General features: G+C 43.3%; 1 protein-coding gene across 2 annotated transcripts in view; it reads left to right on the top strand.

Moving 5' to 3' along the window:
* Positions 1–20,636, top strand: part of dscama (Down syndrome cell adhesion molecule a) — a 112,457-nt gene that overhangs the window by 76,890 nt on the left and 14,931 nt on the right. For both annotated transcript variants that reach the window (XM_026181047.2, XM_026181048.2), the window contains exons 6-15: positions 141–416; positions 868–1,164; positions 2,427–2,702; positions 3,826–4,104; positions 7,338–7,457; positions 9,033–9,212; positions 18,754–18,950; positions 19,422–19,518; positions 19,623–19,751; positions 19,945–20,112. In XM_026181047.2, coding sequence (XP_026036832.1) covers positions 141–416; positions 868–1,164; positions 2,427–2,702; positions 3,826–4,104; positions 7,338–7,457; positions 9,033–9,212; positions 18,754–18,950; positions 19,422–19,518; positions 19,623–19,751; positions 19,945–20,112 — 2,019 coding nt within the window. The remainder of the gene's footprint in view (positions 1–140; positions 417–867; positions 1,165–2,426; positions 2,703–3,825; positions 4,105–7,337; positions 7,458–9,032; positions 9,213–18,753; positions 18,951–19,421; positions 19,519–19,622; positions 19,752–19,944; positions 20,113–20,636) is intronic.

Raw genomic sequence — 20,636 nt, 5'->3', positions numbered from 1 at the left:
GTAAGGCTGTGGAGTTTTTTTTATTATGGAGCAACGAATCAAAAGAGGCAGATTCTTTTGCTTTTTAAGTGTGAAGCACTTTTGTTTACATTTTATCATCTATCTAATGATGATAACTTGGTACCTCCACTAAACTACAGAGCCCCTCAAGGTCATGGTGAGTCCGCGGAAGGTGAAAGGCAGCGTGGGAAGCCAGGTTTCACTGTCCTGCGGTGTAACGGGCTCCGAGGAGTATCAGCTGTCCTGGTATCGCAACGGAGAACTCATCTACCCCAGTAACAGTGTCCGCATGACAGGCCAAAACAGAGAGAACCTGGTCATGGCTGGCATGGCCAAGAGTGATGGAGGAGCCTATCAGTGCTTTGCCAGACATGGCAAGATGTCTGCCCAGGACTTTGTTCAAGTCATACTGGAAGGTCAGAATTCACAGTGAGACGTGTGGGTGGGAGCAGTGCGTGTGCACCATTTTGGTTTTGTGTGCACAGCAATTGTGTGTATCTATGCATATGCAAGTCCAGACTGTGCTGTGTGAAGCTCAATCCTGCAGGGCCCAGCCCTTTTTTATAAGATTTTCTGAAAAGCCTTGAGCTGTACATGAGCTGGTTGCTGCTGCAGTGTCTCCCATAACCAGGGTACTATAAGGGGAATATTGATAATCAATAATGCTGTGGAGCCAGAGAGGAGCTGGATTAATCTGCTCCTCATTCTGACACTGCTTTTTATACTGGAGATGTGCATGTTTTCCACTAAAAGTGCAGATTTGGACAAGATTCTCATTCAAAAGCATCAGATATGAATTGACATGCATCCCTTATGAGGGGAACAACAAAATATACATCACCGTGTGAATTTTCTCCCTCTGTGCAGATGGCACCCCCAAAATTCTGGCTTCGTTCAGCGAGAAGGTCTACAACGTCAACGAGTTTGTGTCATTGTCGTGCACAGTGAAGGGCACGCCAGAGCCGCGGGTAACGTGGACTCTGGACGATGAGCCCGTGGTACGGGACAGCCGCCATCGCATCTCCTACTACACCAATGCCGAGGGCCACGTGGTGAGTCATCTGAACATCAGCCAGACTCAAGTCCCCGATGGAGGAGTGTACCGCTGCATCTGCAACAACTCAGCTGGGACCGTTTCCTACCAGGCGCGAATAAACGTAAGAGGTGCTTGTCAGATCAACTCTTCCAACACACCATCACATATACACATCGACATGCCTTGAGTCACTCTGTTTTGACGCATTTCTGATTGGCTACTTTAAAAGTGCACGTGATGAAAGAGGTTTTATTATGCTGTCGTGTTTCTAGCTTTTCACATACTTTTAAATCTGATAGCGTAGCTTGGCTCTGTTTCTCCTCAGAATATAGCAAGATGCCCAGAAGATGCTTTTCCTGTTATCTTTCCACTTTTCCAGTTTTTTGGGGGTATTTTTGCGTTTGGATTTCACCATCTCTATATCAGGACAGTTATTACTGTTGACTGTACTGCTATATGCATTCTACAGGGACATGGCTTGCTGAATTGCTGCTGTCATGTAGTGACACTGGGGCGCTCAAGCTTGCCGTGCTTTCCAGAACATTATTATTTCTCTATTGCAGAGAGGGAATGTTGCTTTCTTTGTACAGATTGGTCGGATTTGATTGCTGCTCAGTCTTGCATGTTGTGGGGCTAAATAGGGCGATCCTCCAGCCCTTAAGCGAGGGTTCATGGATGCCAAATGCAGCCAAGCAATGAAGATAAATCTCCACAGGTGCCAACGCGGAGAACGTGTAATGACTGCTTCTCACGTCATTGGCTCCTTAATCGTGCTAAAGAGAGTAGCAACCCAGGATACGCTTGTATTCCAAGTACACTGCAGAGCCTAGTTAAACTGTCTTCTCCAGTGCTTTAAAGAGACACCTAATAGTCCATTTCCCTGATAGACACTGAGCTATGGAAGCCTATTGGTTATTCTGTTGGTTTTTCACAAGTGTGCACAAAAGGCGGCAACGTGAGTAATGGCTTTGATAATAGCTTCATGAGTGGAGAAAGCGAACATTCGACTCTAATGCTTGTCAGAAGCAATCACAGCCTGCACCAAAGAGGTGGGAGCAAAAGGTAATATTCACTACAGTCTCAAACAGAAAGATGCACCAATCCATGAATCTGGCAAAGCAGGATGTGACGCGAACAGAACAGCAGAACGGTCCACCTGTGATGATTCGTAGTCTCATTTGTGTTTTACGGTCCTTCTCGCTTAATCGAGCAGTCTGTAACCCCTACGCACATCTGGGTCATTTTTTATGTCACAGTATCAGAGTGAATCGAGGCATGTACAACTTTGTGGTGTCTTAAAAACACACAAAACACAGAAAAGCTAACTTTCACACCACAAACCACCTCAAAATCATTTTAAGAGAGTTGTCTCTCCAATGTGTCCTTCAAGGGCCTGCCAGCATCAGACCAATGAAAAACCTCACTGCCATCGCTGGGCGGGACATGTACATCCACTGCCGTGTCATTGGCTACCCCTACTACTCCATCAAATGGTACAAGGACTCCAATTTGCTGCCGTACAACCACCGACAGCGGGCCTTCGAGAACAACGGCACCCTGAAACTGTTTGACGTGCAGAAGGAGGTGGATGAAGGAGAATACACGTGTAATGTGCTGGTGCAGCCACAGCTGTCCACACACCAGAGCGTTTACGTTACAGTGAAAGGTATGAAACAGTCTAATTGATTTTCAGACAGACAGCACGGGACTATATTTGGTCCAATAAAACAAGATTTAGTTCATTTAGCTGTGCGACATCATCACGTTTACCCATCTGCGAGGCCAATAAGCAGCTGTTTCAGATGTACGTTCGCATTTGTACGGTACTGTATTGTACTCTGTGTTTGCAGAATACATTTGTGGTTACGCTGTCATTAATCTCTTTGCAATTCAAAGGGAACGGCTTTATCGGTGTACACACTGACCCCGTAGTGCCTTTCCATCGGAGGTGTATGCCCCCTTTCCTCGTTGCAGAAAACACAGATATGCAGAGTGATATTTGTATATCACTACCTATGAAAAAAGCACTCACATCACTGATAGCAAGGCACCATCTCCATCATCCCAGCCAGCTTATCTGGAGCTCATCTGAATATGCAGCAGGACTGAGAAGAGCCAGATGATGATAACCTCCGATGGCTCTCTTTCTTCAGTGACGCAGCATAATTTCAACTGTCCTATGGGCCGATCCCCACCCCCCCACACCACCCACTCTCACTGATCTTGACGTGCTAACGAGCGTTTGAGGGGGAAATCACACAGCATAGACAAAGCGACACTTCTATTCCACCTTGGCTAATTTGCCTCTCAGCTGCTTAGCATTCCACCGCTGCCGAGAGGGAATCCCCAGGAACCTATTATGCTTATTTTGTTGTGAATTAAATAAGCGCTGAAGTGCTGCTTATTCCAATGTTATTTTAAATCATTAATTTTTCAAAGCATCTGGTTCTCACGATGGCTACAGTGTCCCCAGAGAGCCGAGTGAGAGTGAATGCTATATGCTTATGTTTTGAGAGGCTTCAGCTGCTCCACATGAGGCGAGCTAATAAAATATTTCTTGCTTTCCTGAAAAATCACAGCTTAATGTGGAAAATAAGGTGATAAAGAGAGAACTGGGCCTAATGAGTTGCTATGCGAGTGTTTTGTAAAGTAGCTCAGCCGCGGTGTATAGTATGTTAATGTGTTGATTATTAATGTGCATGAGTGGTTAGTGATTTTGAGTAGCTCTGGCTGAAATTAAACAACCTGTAACCCGCAGGCCTGAAGCATTATTACCGTCTCTGTTACAGTCCCGCCCACCATCCAACCATTTGAGTTTCCCCGGTTTTCCATCGGCCAGCGAGTCTTCGTCCCCTGTGTGGTTATGTCTGGTGACCAGCCCGTCTTCATCACCTGGCAGAAGGATGGTCGGCCAATCCCGGCCAGCCTGGGCGTTACCATAGACAACATAGACTTCACCAGCTCCTTGCGTATCTCTAACCTCACACTGATGCATAACGGCAACTACACCTGCATCGCACGGAATCAGGCTGCTGCTGTGGAACACCGGAGTGAGCTCATTGTCCGAGGTGAGGAGGGGAGAGATGGGTAAGAGAGTCAATCTGGATGTGATTTACAGAAGTTCAGTGCTGTGGAAAAGTTTGGATCCACCCCTCATTTCTTTATGTTTCACGTGCAAGCAGCCAGACTTTCTTGTAAAAAGATTTTTTAACTGGCTTTGAGCAGTAATTCTCCAGGCTTTCTGAAAGTTTAATCAATGAAAACTGCCAAAGATTAAACAGTTTGGGTACTTTTTCAAGTGGTGGACAAAACAAGAAGTGACAGACAGCTATATAAAAAGTTATGTACAGCATAGAGGCCTGATTTGAGGTGTGGTGCTTTTATTTGGAAGATTTTGCTGTGAACAGACAACATGCAGTCAAAAGAGCTCTCCATGCTGGTGAAATAAGCCATCCTTAAGCTGCAAACACAACAAAAACCCCATCTGAGATACTGCTACAATATTAGGAGCGGCAAAATCTAGTTTGGCTCATCCTGAAAGAAAGAAAGCACTGGTGAACTCCGCAAGATCGCAGAATCATTTCCATGGTGAAGAGAAACCCGTCCACAACAGCCAACAAAGTGAACAACACTCTCCAGGAGGAAGGTGTATCGATATCCGTGTCTACCATAAAGAGAACAGTGCGTGAAAGTAAATACAGACGGTTCACTGCAAGGTACAAGACCTCAACAATAGAAAGGCTGGGTTGGACATCTAAAAAAGGCAGCACAGTTCTGGAAAAACCTTCTTTGGACAGATGAAACCAAGATCAACCTCTACCAGAATGATGGCTAGAGAAAAATACGGAGAAGGTGTGAAACACCTCATGATCCAAAGCATACCACATCATTGGTAAAACAGGGCGGAGGCAGTGTGTTAGCCTCGGTGTGCACTGCTGCCAGCGACAGTGGGACACTGTTTATTGGCGATGTGATACAGTAAGCAGCTGAATGAATTTTGAGGTGTTCGGAGACATACTCTCTGCTCACATCCAGCTAAATGCAGTCAAAGTTCTTGGGTGGCGTTTCTTAATAAAGTTGGACAATTACCCAAAACATACAGCTAAAGCAACCCAGGGGTTTATTGAAGCAAAGAAGGCAAATATACTTGAATGGACCAGTCAGTCACCTGATCTTGCTGTTGCGGCCCAGTGGCCACCAGAAGTATGGACTCGAGTGTAGACAGCACACGGAAGCACGGAGAAAGAGTGAAGGCAACACTTTCTTTACAGAGAGTGAAGGAAGCAACAGTGTAACTAAACCTACACACGAGGTCCTTGGAGATTCAACCGAAGGAACTTAACAACAATAAAGATCACTGTGAACTAAGCACTTGAGTTTCACAGTGATAAACTGATTACCATGAACTATAACAACACTAGGATTAACGAGAGCATGGCTATGATAGATACTAAACAACAACACATGAAAATCACAAAACAGTAAAAATTCCAAGCTATGAAAAGAGTCCATGAGTGTTGCCCAAGAGCTGACGTGTTCAAGGGCCAGCAAACCCGATACGGGGTAACTGCCCGCACAGGAACCCTGTGGCGTGGAGGTAAGGAAGAGGCTAGACTGGGGTCACGGAGCCGGGGAGTTCGGAGTCACTGTAACTGAAGGAAGCAGACGTCAAAGGGAGTTCTAGACACAATAGATTGCGTGCAGTCTTACTTTCTGCAGGCGGGCGCAAAGTGCGAAGGGGTAAATGGTCTGGGTGAGCCGAGAGAGAGTCCAGAGAGGGTCCGAGATGTTCCAGTGAGTTTGGCATGTAGGCAGGCAGCAGTGAAGCGGTGAGGCAGCCGGGCAGGCCAGCGACTGAGAAGAGGTTAGTTTATGGCAGGTTAGGTAATGACATCCCAGAGGATTACTGCGAGTGAAAGAGAAGCACAGGTAAGTATGAGCAACACTATGAGTATCAAACATGAGCTGTGACAGCCTTCACTAACTGAGGTTATCAGACAATCTGCCGAAGAGGGATTGTGAGCGCTGGCAGCCAAATTACTTCCAGGTGCAGCCTGTCAGTGATGAAGCGGTGACTCCGCCCAGAGGTGGAATCACCAACGCTGTGGAAAAAGCCAAGTTTACTCTTTAACAAGATTTCAGCTGGTAAAGACTAAACTTCAGACAGAAAGGGCCACAAATAAACAGCAACTGCAGTAAAGGCCTGGCAGAACATTAAAAAGTAGGAAGCCCGGCATCTGGTGATGTCCATGAGTTCAAGACTTTGAGTATTAGAACTGAACCCCTTAAATGAAGGGACTGTGTTAAAATGCTTTAGTTCCTCACATTTTTATGCAGTCTTTTTGTTCAACCTTCTGCAGTTCAATCGCATCGGAGTTACTTCATTTCAATGGGCGACCATGGCTCAGGGGGTTGGGAAGCGTATCTGTAACCGGAAGGTCGCGGGTTCGGTCCCCGGGCTCTCTGTCCTGGTTGTTGTGTCCTTGGGCAAGACACTTTACCCTACTGCCTACTGGTGATGGCCAGAGGGGCCGATGGTGCGATATGGCAGCCTCGCTTCTGTCAGTCTGCCCCAGGGCAGCTGTGGCTACAACTGTAGCTGCCTCCACCAGTGTGTGAATGTGAGAGTGAATGAATAGTGGCATTGTAAAGCGCTTTGGGTGCCTTGAAAAGCGCTATATAAATCCAATCCATTATTATTATTATTATTATTCAAATTTGTTGTGGTAAAAAACTTGGAAAAATCAGGAAAAACTTGTCTCTGTCCAAATATATATGGACCTAACTGCATCAATGATCTCAAACGGTGCACATTGTGGGATCATCCTGATAGAGAATTGAACAAACAGCAGCCAGCATCCAAAGACAATCGATGAATGTCCTTCAAGAAGCCGGGAGAACTTTCCCAGAAGACTGCTTAAAGAAACCCACAAGAGTTCAGAATGTCTTCAGCCAGAAGTGGCCCTCTGGGCAGGTTTGTGTGGCTGTATGTGGCCCACAATATAAAATGAGTTTGACATTCCTGCTTTAGCCCTTTAGTAATTCTAAACCTTGTGAGAATTGTATAAACTTTTTTGCATTTATGTATGTTTACACGTTTCAATAAATCACTGTTCCTATTTCCCATTTTCCTGGAAAATGTAAAGAAATGAGGGGTGGCTGCACTTCTCAGGAGTTTAAGGAAGCGGATGTTTGCGGACCACACTGTACTTTCACTGGGTCTTTTTCCCCATTCTGAACTGAAATGTTCCTGTGACTTTTTAGATGTAAAGATCTCACAGTAAGGTTTCTTCACTTGCAGTTCCTCCCAAATTTGTGGTGCAACCTAAAGACCAGGATGGCATCTACGGGAAAGCAGTGATACTAAACTGCTCAGCTGAAGGCTATCCTGTTCCTACGATCCAGTGGGAATACTCTAAAGGTAAACCTGCACAGTTTACACACACGTTGATTACACAGCCGTCTCCCTGAGGTTTGTTGCAAGTGTTGGATGTTTTACATGTTTTCAAACACTTTTAAAATCATTCTCTTGAGTTGAGAAGAGTTGCTGCATTGAAAAATACTATTATTTATTCATTATTTATTTATTTTACCTACAGCAAGCTTATCCTCTGTTGCCAGCACACCTAATACGATGTCCACAGCCATGAGGATGAATGCATAAAAACCCTCAAGTCAAACCTGCGTTTCAAGGAATAGTTTTCTGTTTCTCTGTAACGAGGAAGTGGGTGTGAAATTATGTAACTGTGGTACTTCACGTGTAACATTTCTCAGCCCAGCTGGACACAACAGCAAAGTTTGAGATATGAGATATAAGATAAAAAAATGCATAATTAGAGTTTTTAATTCTTTCAGTTAAACTGGCAGCTGCAGAGCAAGAAGACGTGTGTTTAATGGTTTGAGATCTCTGAAGGTTTTCATAACATAAACACATAAAATAACAATGACTTGTTTTTTATTCCTCTTCCATTGGACTAAAGCTGGGCAAACACTGTGCGACTTTTTCAGTCGCGTTTTTCAGCTCCTGCTCAAACAGTACAATTGAATCGCAGAGGTTAGAAGTTCATAGGTCACGATGCAGGCTCTCACACAATACGGCCCGATGCTCTGATGCGACCTGAGTGCTCACACTGTGCATCCATAACATGAAGCTTATAACACAAAATCTGTCTCTCGCTCTCGCTCTCTGTCTTTCACTCACTCAGACACACACACACACACACACACACACCGTCAACTTTGCTAAATTGCTAATGAAGAAACGCTGACCAGGCAGCTGTGATTGAGCAGCAATGTCCATCCAACTCTTTCCACGGCTGTTGTGGTTGTGATAATGTTGTGAGGCCACATCGAAAAGACTCGGCTGAGCTTGCCAAAGTTGGTCCAAGTTGGAAACTCGGGCCGATCCCTAAAACTGTCGCACGATTGAAAAATCGTCTCCAAATATCGCACAGTGTATGGCCAGCTTAATTTTCCGTCCATCGTTTGGGGGGCGCTGGAGGCTGTTCCAGCTGCTATGGGTGAAGGCAGGGGGACACCCTTGATGGGTCTCTCAAATTCACAGCTACGAGCAATTTAGATTCACCAATTAACCCCACTAGTGGGGGTTAGTGGACTTACGTATAAATGAAAAATTCTGAGTTTGCACAATCTCAGTATTTGTAAGACTCTTTTAATGTCAGTTTTACTGTGTAACAAATGCATTACTATTGTCCCTTACCACCATTTCTCTTTTGAAAACTTCAGATTTACAGTATAGGCTTAATTATAAAAAGGAATTGTGGGATATGTGGTACTCAAACCGTACTAGACTAACACTAGCTCATTTGAACCCATAAAACAAAGCCTTACTATTTCTGTAGTATAAATAAAATGCACAAAATGTAATGTTTTTATCTGTAAAGGTTTTCATTGAGACTTTAGCAGGAGCATCGAACAGCAAACTGGACTGCCTCATGCAGTTTACTATTGACAAACCGTGTATTTTCTCTGACAGGCGCTGGAGTCCCACAGTTTAAACCCATCCCCCTCAACTCAGGCTTTCGGATTGAAGTGTTGGTCAACGGCTCTCTGCTCATCAAGCACGTGCTGGAAGAAGACAGTGGTTTCTACCTGTGTAGAGTCAGCAATGACGTCGGGGCCGACGTGAGCAAGTCGATGTACCTCAACGTCAAAAGTAAGTCTGACAGGACGACAGCACCTATTAGAGCCAAAGAATGTAAATTTGGCATGTTTGGTTTTTGTCCTGTTGACTCTCCTCTTTCATGCACCAGCTGCTGGTGCATTAAAACAAAAAGTTAAAGCTAAAGCACAAAGGTTAAGTGAGCTGAACTTCGACAGTCAGTCAGGCCACCAGAAAGATGTCACCACGGTTGCTTGCGCTGTGATTTCTGCCTGAACGAATCCCACGAAAGCAACGCACACAGCCTCTACACCACATCTCTTGGAGAAAGTACAGCATTTATCTGCTGTGTGGCCAAGGATTTAGCTCCCCTCCATTAATCCCTGAATTCTGCATGCGAGCAAGAGCTGCCATGTGGAAAAGAGGGCTGTGGAATACAGCAAGGGAGTTTGGAAGAAGGAATAGGTTATCCACGTCTTTTCTCCTCATCTCTGTGTACTATATGTCTTCTATCTTGTCTTTAGTTTAGTAAGTAGAAGAAAATGTTAACTATTTGCTGAGTTGTTTGTGTTCTTGTATAGATAATACACTTTTTAATAGGAATGCTGCCCTCTTGAGGTTGAAAGTCTGTTTAATAAACCATGAGAGCGCATAAATTATTCCAGCGCATCTTCTCAGAAAGAGAGATGTTGAAAGCAGCCTGCAGAAATGGTAGGAATGGTTTTAAGAGCTTCCTTCAAGGTGAAAACAACAACCTCAGAAATAATGTATATGTGAGTTTTACCAAAAACTACAGTTACTTAACTTTAGCTGGTGATTGTGGATGTGTCCGTGGATGTGTGAGCTCCAACTGCTTTACTGCGGCTCGGCGCTCATTTTGATTGGTTGCTGTTAGATAAAGCTTTTGCCACCACGGCTCTTATCAAGCCCGAGCAGGGTATTCCCTGCTGAGTGTCTAACTGTCTGCCAGCCACAGCCAAATAGGCTCCAACTCCTTTATGACCCCCTCTGTCTGATTGAGGCCCACCATGTCACCTCATAGACAAGTGTGCTCAGAAGCACCAGCTCTCAGTGTAGCTGCGGTTTGGTGTCTTAGGCCATTTGAGTGTGAGTCACGGTTGAATTTTCTTATTGATACTTGAATCCTCACACCTCGGTGAAGTGTTGTGTCTTTAATTTATTTTTTAACACACGTTCCTCAGACCTCAGAGTTCTTGAACTTGGTAAAAATCTGAACCTTTAACTGGAACACAACTCCTTTATTGGGTGGCTGTAGCTCAGGCGGTAGAGCAGGTCATCCACTGATCAGAAGGTTGGTGGTTTGATTCCTGGCTTCCCCTAGTCTACATGCCAAATATCCTTGGGCAAGATACTAACCCCAAATTGCTCTCCGATGCATCCATCGGAGTATGAATGTGTGTGAATGTTAGCTATGAAGCACTTAGAAAGATGTGCTTGTGCGAATGGGTGAATGCACAAGTTGTGTAAAGTGCTTTGAGTACTCAGATGAGTAGAAAAGCGCTATATAAGAACCAGTCCATTTACTTTATCTCTCAAATGTCCTTAAATCATCAGCTGACAAGCTACTTTCTAAATAATCTTTCCCCTTTAGGTTTTCTGAAACTCTCAAAGCTCGGGACGTCATAAGATCATCATTTGCAAAGTGCGTGCTCTAGTCCAGTGTGTATCTTACAAGAGCATCGAGTTGTATAAGCAATATTACAGACTGATTATCATTATGATTAGTATATTGTGGATTTGACATTGATAACCACCAGAAACACCAGAGAAGTACAAGGAGAAAAAATCATTTGTTGACTGTAGCTTTCTCATTTACGCTTACACTTCACTTAAGCTTTGTCAAGCTAAGCCTAACCGGTTTGTAGCATCGTAAACCCAATATCTCCAGGTTGTCAAACTGTGTGAAAAGGCAAAACCTTTATGGAAAAACCGTTGGATGTTGGATTAGATGGTATACATGTTAGAAACTAACAAACATTTAGTTAGTCTCTGCATTTGGATTACAACTTTGAGTTTCTAACACAGTACACAACCTAATCTCACTGGTTTGAACTCTTTATATAAACCACATTATTTATAACACGTGTCAAACACACTGCAAGATTTGGATTTTTATTTAACAGATTATTTGTCTTTGTCTTCTTTATGTTTGCAGCCCCTCAGGTGCATGCTGTGCTCCTGAAGCATCTGCCCGTTGTTGTGGTAGTTGTCCTGATTTGTGCCTCTTCTGTGCAGTAACCCAAATCTCCCCGCGTGCCAAGGGAGCCACACCTCATCCTCTATCCCGTGTGTGTCTGTGTGTGGACAATGAGCTCATTAACCCGTACAGTTTCTCTCTGTGCTTGACAGAGACGGTGCACCACAGTAATGCCTGAATCTGTGATGTCCTGTACACCGTGTGCTGCCTTTATGTTGTTTATTCAGACCAGCCTACACTAATTGAACAGTGGCAAGCACTTAAGAGGCTTAGGAGCCAATTTGAGAGGCACACAATCTGACGCATGCTGGACCAGTCACGTGATGGACAGACGGCTTGATCTTCACTCACTATTATTGGCCGTCCACATGTGGCTTGATGCATTGGCAAACAATAGATTGAATGAGAAGCTTTAACATATGTAAGCATAGAAATATTTATGGTGAAGATGCTGTCAGTTTTGTGTGCGTGTGGGACACAGGTGAGCAAACAAGCTCATAAGCCCACACAAAGACAGAGATTTCACACAAAGGTGTGCACACTTTACTGTAAAGGCACTGATACAGTGCAGAGCAGTGCAGCCATTACTAAAGAATAATGGGCCAGGCAGCTAATGCAGTGCTTGGGATAGATCCCACTCCACCAGGCTATTGTAGTGGACTGCCTGGGAAATGAATTGCATCTATTGTGATGTCTTTGCTTGGCACTTTCATTGTTATGAGTGTCTGTGCATAGGCTCATGTCTCGTCATAATACACCATGCATCATGCAGGATGAGCACCAACACTACACTAACAGCCAGCAGAAACTGCTCGCGCTCTCTGCCGGGGGAGAGCAAGTGTGTGCACATGCACTCTGTTTGTTTTTCTCTCATAGGCTTCCTTATTTGAGTAGTAATCACTTTTTGTCCTGTGTGAAAACTGGTTGCAGATGGCGGCTTGAATGAATGATTTTTATGTCATTTACAGTCAAGCATCTCTACCTACAAAACAGATGCTATTCAGTCAATTCATTACCAATCCACAACAGATGCTATCAGAGGCGGTCAACAGCCACTCAGTGTTTATCAGGGCCAATTAAAACCAATCAAGCCTGTTAGACATCATAATGCCTGCAGACGCAGTGATGAAGCGTCACTCGAGTGCAGTGCTAAATGGTCTTATGGTCGCGGAGCAGTCTCAAGCACAGAATCCTCTTGGGGCCGGGTTTTAAAGAGACTTTCATCTAAATCCAAAACAGTTTAGTTTTCTGCTGTCTTTGATCAGGAAATGAATCTTAAACAAAGACTTGTTTTTCAGTGAAGAAATAAATTCTTCTTTTTAAAAAAAGAAGCTTTGTACAGGATAAAAAGTCTGCAAGTAATTCTGAAAGTTCTCTTGATACCTTTTGGGACTCACCGCATCACTTCCTGTTGCTTTTACTCTCAACACAGTGCAAACCTGTAACAGACCTTGGAGGTTCAGGCTGGATTCACTGGGTAAACAGAAGTGGTCGACTGCAAGAACTGCAGTATGTTTTCAGTGTATAAGAAAGTATGAGCCTTGTTTTGCACACTCCACTAGTCAGTGCTGGTAAGTTGTCTACTTTGCTGGATTTAAAGTAGTCAGCACTTTTTTTTTCTAAATGAATTTTAGAGAAATATTAAGCCCAGTTTAACCCTTGGACCAGTTAAAAGTGTGACTGTGAAACAAAGAAGTTCCCTTGACTCTCATTGTGTTTATTGAGCCTACTTGCACTAAGCCACTGTTCCAGTGTGCAGGCCTATATTTGCTATCATGCTTCACGTCCAAGCCAATTGTGCAGCTAAAGGAATTATTTCAGTACATTGCAGGCAGCCAGTGAACCAGTCATCACCGCAGCACAATACCCCACGTCAAGGCTGCCTCTTCCCCAGCGCCCACTTACAGTGTGCCCTCAAGGCATAAAGCTAGATGCATCTCAGCTTGTCTTTTCTTGTCAGCCCTTGTGGCCCCATTGAGCCGGGGTGCCCTTTGGCTCACATTGGCCAGGCTGCCTGTGTAGAATGTAGACTAGCATCCCAGTGTTCACACCACGGAGGGATCCACAGCTTGTATTTGTGGAGAAGCCGGCTCACCGTAAGTCTTCTTGTTAATTCAAAGGTTTCACTTTTTAAAAGCAGCTATTACATCAATCACACAAGAGATGCTGTATACCAAGGAAAAAACGGATCGTCACCACGACTGATGTAAACAGTACCCTCCCAAGAGAAATTCACACCAGGATCCATACAGGAGAGGTGCCACTTTAATTATTACGGTGTGAATGAGAGGTGATCCCTGATAAGTGCAGCGCCAACACAGCAGTCAAACTTTTCTTAAAAGCCATTAACGATGGCATAGTTTTCTTTTTGCAGGATGTACAAAGTGAAGCTTGGTGTCCGTGTCCATTTTATTGTTATTAACAAATAAATAAATAAAAGTAATCCTGCTTCACCACCTCTCACATCTCATTGATCCTCTGAGACGGTGTGACTGCTTTCTTTCTTTGATCTCATATGAATAGCCCCACGCCGACGTAGCCATTCACCCATAATTATATGTTAGTATTATTCTCCTGACTCCACCATTTGGCTAATTCTGTTTTCCACATCGCTAACACCAGCAGTTACAGGCATTAGAAACATTTTCTTTTTTTGTGTTGTCTTTTATTTCTGCATTGCGACATTCGGGGTGTGATTGTGTAATCATCATCATGCTCCCGTGGAAATCAATGGCAGGTCTGCGTTCTATTCCTGGCTACTACAAATGGCCCTATTTCTAAGAGTACAGACGAAGGAGAGAGCGCGAGAGAGAGAGGAGGCAGGCAAGGAGAGGAGAGGAGAGGAGAGACTGTCCGATGCTGGTTGGCATGGTAACCTGGCCAGGTGAAAGGGAGCCTGGGAGAAGGGGGAGAGGGAGGGGGTGGGGTGCTTTTGTCTCAGGGGAGTAGCCTATCAGCAGCCAGCCTATCCCCCACAATCCCCTGCAGGCTTAAGCGTATCATCACTGCCCTCTGGGTTGCTGTGGAGGAACAGGGCTCTCCTCACCTCCACATAAAAGACACAATGTGCAGTGCAGTAAACATACACAACGCAGTCCACTGTTTCCTCTCTCGAATGCTCATGCCTTCCTTCAGCCTTCCTTGGCAACATGTCACATCTTACTGGTTCCTACTGGAGACCAGTATGTAAGCGGTTTTCCTGTGTGTGTGTGTTTGTGCATGACTCTAAGCTCTTTATGTGTGCTTGAGTTCATCATGTCATTGTGTGTTTGTTTTTGTTTAATGATATGTACAATCCATCTTTTCCAGACATCTGCACGCACACCTCCAGTTATGTTTAGAGCTGAATTAGGCATCGGGGAGCCGGTGCTTTCTGACACAAGGAGATACCCTTTTCCCACCATCTGTCCTCTCATTCTCTTTTTCTTTCCTCCCTCTGTCCACACTCCTTCCCCTGGTTCTGTTTCCATAATTCTGCTGGATATTAAAGAAATATATCAACACAACAATTACGAGGCCATAAAATGAGCCTCGGGGCTGGCGCAGCTGGGCTGCTCACACACAGGGTTGTACACACATACATTTACATAGACACAAGCTGCATACGCCTCATCTCAGAGGCCTCTTCGTGGTGCAGAGGCACTCCTGCTTTTAAAGAAATGTTTGCTTTTGTCTTTAATCTCAAATCAGGATTTCCTATTTCATTAATGTGGGAAAAAATAATAAAAAAATATATTATCCCAAAAATGGAACCTTTGGGGGGGTTGTTCCACAGTATTTTAAAATTTGAAAAGGCTGCCAAAAATTTCATCCAATGTTTTCTGTGCATTTCAAACAGCAAATAAATGTAAATTTTCTTTGTCTGCTGTACCCAACTAAAGCACTGGTTTCTACTGGTGAGCCTCTCCGAGGTGGAGCAGCTGCTCTGATTATTTTTTGTTCGATCAAAAAACTTTAGGTTTAGCTTCTACAAAGACTGGTTTACATATACATTCATTAATTTTTTCCTCATTGGTTTCCTGTCACATCAGTTACTGTTGTTGCTTGGAAAACAGGAACTGCTACTGAGGCATTTAGGAAACATTTGTAAATTGGAACTACAAAAGAAAAAAAACCTGTAAAGGGCACAGCAATAGTTTGTGTACAAAAACCTGAGCTGCTTCTCGTGTTTTTTTTTTTTTTTTTACCTTGCTTCCAATGATCCAAAACTTTTTGGCATTTTTGTAAAGTGCTCTCGAGCGATAGTTCCCCCGGCTTTCTGACTGAAGGTCTTTCGATTCATGTTGGAGATCTTATCAAAACTGATGAAATTATAAATGCAGAAAAGTACCATCAGATTTTTATCCACCATGCAATACGATCTGGGAAGTAACAATTTCATTTTTCAGCATGGATCCAAACACACTGTCAATGCAATAAAAGCAAACCTGGATAGAACATCACACGATGAAAGACTGATAGTCATGGATTGGCCCCCCAGAGCTTGAACCGCAACATTATTGAAGTACATAGTCTTGACAGTTAATGGAACAGAATGCAGCCTTCTGTAGTGAACTTTCTAGTGTTTAAAAGCTGGATCCATGTCAGGAAAACATTATAAGTAAACTCTACCAATTCTGCTGCCGGTCAAATATACGACCAGAATCATACCAGCGGCTCGTTGATGGCTACCAAAACCATCTGGTCGAACTTGCTAAGGGACACTTAATCATATATTAGTGGTGTATGTATATATTTGAGCCTGAATGTCTCATTTTTGATTAGTGGAAATCCAAAAAAAATTTAAAGTTGAGCACCCAGAAGACATTGTTAAAAGCCCCAAATTACTGTTACAGTCCTGCCCATGATGAGTGAACGTAAACGTCTACACAACTGTATAATGATGCTCTTGTGATGAGCGTAGTTTCAATGTTTCTTTACAAAATGCCAGATACTAAAATATCTTAAAGTTTACAGTACACAGGTATTCTCCACACCTGATGAGCCGAGCCTTCTCAGTCTCTTCGTTGCCCTTCCTTTTTGTCGCCTAGCGTAGTATCCCACTGTGCCAGGAGTGTCAACAACACGGCCCCGTGCCACCTCGGAGCCACTTACATGGCGAAATGAAAGTAGCTTTGCTCTCAAACGATAACGTTTACATAAAGCCGGAGCGGTTATTTATTTCCCCTCACTTTTCCAAATGTGTCTCACAAAAAATTCATACTTGTCATGCAAAATAAATCAGCGTTCTTTTCCAGAGCCGAGCCTCAAATGGCGGCAGAGTGAATAAGAGATGAGGCTTAAATGTTCGCAACCTCTTGCCTGACACGTCCCATCAGATCAGCAGAGTAACGCTTTGTGTGTGTGTATGTGGGGGGGGGGGGGACGCAAAATGAGAGCGAGCACACGTGTTGGCGTGCATGCGCAGGCAGAGGTGTGTTTATGTGTGAGAGCATCTGGGAGTGGAAGGTTGTTATACACTCTGCTGTGGGTGTAATGAGCCATGTACAGTATGTCGTTAGTGTACATTTAGTGTGGTGTCTTCAGAGTGTTGTTAGAGCATAACTGTACCACTTAGTACCCTACGATGCACGCCAGAGCTGTGCGCTGCCATCAACACAACATTATAGGTTTTATATCTGCTGTTTCAACAAAACACACGTGAAGCTTCGTGTTTTTTTCTATTTATTTATTTTTGCTTTCAGCTTTTATCGTATTTTAATATAAAATTTACAAAATGAATACTAAACATTTTTGCTCTGTAAGAAGTTCCAGAAACGGAATTCGTTCATTTTTATTTCATGATGTTTATGTTTAGGACAGCAGAGTCATCAGCTGCTCCTCACCTTCCAGCCAATCATAGGCCTGCCTGTTAACTGTGTTATTTGATTGTTTATGCTTTTTTTACTACATAGTGCATCTTTAACTGAGGAACATCTTTCTGATAGATATAATATTACATTGAATATAATGAAATCATAGTGTCAGTTTACTCTGAATGGGTTTTAGGTATTTTAGGCTTACAGTGTTAAAAGGAGCTATAAGAGCAATTAGTTCCCAAGTAATCGCTTGCTTAAAGAGGCAGAGGTGAAGGGATGAGGACTAGCAGAAAGTACAGATATCACTATTGTTGCGCCTCCTCGAGGGCGTAACAACAACACAACAACTCCAGAAACCCAGTACAAGTGTTATACGCTGAGACAAGTTTAATGGCAGCTTTCTCACAAAAGCAATGACCCAAATTCATAAAACAAATGTTGGGGAGAAAGGGACAGTTAGGTTGTGCCAAAAACCCCCCCACAAAAAGACAAAACCAAAACGTAGCTGAGCTCTTACCCCAGAAAAACAAGGAAGGAAAAAAGTCCACAACTCAAAACAAGCTCAAAAATGACATGGGTGGCACCAACATACTTACCTAAGAAAACATGCAGCCTGCAGACACGTGACACTATTGAACATACTAAATACATGTTTCACTCTTCTTGCGTTCTTTCTCTTCTCTTGAGCTTTCAAGCATGAACAGCCTGTTTAAGGTCACGCCGACGCATCACAGTGGAATTTAAGTCCAGATTTTGAAACCTTTTTATCATTATTGTTGTATAAATTGTAATTACCAACACAGTTTTTTTATGATTTATGTTTCCACTAGAATGCCCAAGGTCTTCAACTGAAATATGGAATATTGAAATACTCAAATATAAAAAATGTAAAGAACTACTAAAGCACATTGTTATTTTTTCTTTATAAACATGCAAAAATACAGTTATTTCCTTTATTTTTTTCTTGTTTGTTATGGCATGTGGTCTGATCATTTTTTAAACTGCATATATATATATATATATATATATATATATATATACATATATATATATATATATATATATATCCCTCAAGCTCCCAGGCCTCTGGTAGAGGACCCGAGCTTGAAGGATAAACCGCCCGCAGGGGCGTGCTGGGTGTTTTTTATATATATATATATATATATATATATATATATATATATCCCTCAAGCTCCCAGGCCTCTGGTAGAGGACCCGAGCTTGAAGGATAAACCGCCCGCAGGGGCGTGCTGGGTGTTTTTTTATATATATATATATCTATATATATATATAGATATATATATATATATAAGCACATACTGGTTTAAAGCTCTTTCTCACACTACATTTGAACATTTATTCGAAAATTGATACAACAGACGGGCATCAGTAGATCTTATATGCCTACATATTTATATCAATACTGATACCACAACAATATCTTGTCAATACAAAATATCAATATCTTAATTAAAAGTTGTTGTTCCTTTGAACAACAGCTGGTGTTTACAGAGTACCGATGTCACCTGTGAAATGAAACGAACAAAATCTTTTTCTCTCCACTTTGTCTTCACACCAGTCCCCGCTATGATCACGTCCTACCCCAACACCACATTGGCCACGCAGGGCGAAGAAAAGAAGATGAGCTGCACGGCCCACGGTGAGAAACCCATCATGGTGCGCTGGGAAAAGGAGGAACGCATCATCAACCCTGAGACCAGCCGTTACGTGGTTTCTGTCAAGGAGGTGGGCGATGAAGTCATCTCCACCCTGCAGGTAGGAGGCTGAAGTGGTCAGTCTTAGATTATATTTTGTTGGTGTATGATGATGGTTTAATATTTGGCGCAGTTTCCATGTGAGTTAAATTAGATTTAAACCTAATCTAATTGTTAGACTGTATTTAAAGATGGATACTGTATGTTTGCCATCTATGGGGATGTGCTGGGATGAATCTGTAGCATCGTCACATCATTACAGACATAAGAACAAAGGGAATATTGTATTTTTACATTTACATTCAAGGCCACAAACATTCAAAAGCCAAAAACGATGGGAAACAATTTTCTAAATGATGTTTCACATCCTGCCAAGATCCTTACGCTGAGGCAACATCCCAAAATAAAAAGATACAACAATTATTCTCACTTTGTTGCTTCGGCAATACTAATGGACCAAAAGGCATCCATTAGATGTATTATTCTACACCCATTCATTATTCACGTCCTGTCGTTCCTCTGCATCCACTAGATCATGCCCACAGTGAGGGAGGACTCCGGCTTCTTCTCCTGCCATGCCATTAACTCTTTTGGTGAAGACAGAGGAATCATACAGCTCACGGTACAAGGTATAACTTCACCAGACTGAAATGCTCAAATAAAGCCATAGATCCTTTTAAGCCTCACAATAATGCATCCTCCAGTAACACTGAGTTAACTTTGGGCCTTGTAGAGCCCCCGGACCCCCCAGAAGTGGAGATCAGAGAAGTGAAAGACAGAACCATCGCACTGCGTTGGACGATGGGGTTCGATGGCAACAGTCCAATAACAGGCTTTGATATTGAGAGCAAGAATAAATCAGGTACAGTGAAGCTCATTTGAGTCCATAATTACAACATACTGGTGTAATACCAATCTGGAAAACAGCTAAGCCAGTAGAGAGACGTGAATTATCAGTGCATTCATTTAATCTCAAAGCTATAATTTAATGCACTTAGCCTGATTTGACCTCTTGAGTTCAGGCCCACCAATAAAACTTGGCCTTTCCCCCTCAGCCTCCTGGGATACTGCACAGAAGACCAAAGACGTCTCCCCTCAGCTCAACCAGGCCACCATCATCGACCTTCATCCTTCGTCCACCTACAACATCCGCATGTTTGCCAAGAACCTGATTGGGAAGAGTGAGGCCAGCAATGAGCTCACCATCACCACTGATGAAGCAGGTGAGAATTAAGAGATTGAATCCCTCACAAAGCCAAATGCATTCTGTGCTGTTTTTCTCTGCAGAACTAAATAATGCAAGCACGCAATTATCTGATTTTCAGGACTGTGAATAATGTACAGTAAGACAAAACTCGGTGTAGCAAAAACGCACGATGAAAGACAACAATCAGAGTGTGACCAACGAATTAGAGACAGGAGGCAAAAGGAGGTGAAGAGCCAACTGTGTCACTTCATTAACAGCCCGGTGACATCAGCCCATCGGCTCTGATGCATTATTGAACACACGCTGACCCTGCACTAAAAGCAAAACTTTTCAATTAGCAGCCTCGGTAGTAAATGTCACACTCTGGTCAATAGAGAAAAGCAGGAGGGAAATTACCCCCCCCCCCCCCAGTGCTCCCCACTCTGGCAGCCTCCCCTCACCCTCAGCAGCCACCTACATATACAAGCTCCATATATTTATCCACAGCCTCACTCATTCAGTTGGTTCGATGTGCACACTTTAATCAGACGTTTATGTCGT

The sequence above is a fragment of the Astatotilapia calliptera genome, chromosome 10 (genome assembly GCF_964374335.1).
Source record: "Astatotilapia calliptera chromosome 10, fAstCal68.1, whole genome shotgun sequence".
NCBI lineage: Eukaryota > Metazoa > Chordata > Actinopteri > Cichliformes > Cichlidae > Astatotilapia > Astatotilapia calliptera.
This window is presented reverse-complemented; position numbering and strand designations above follow the sequence as displayed.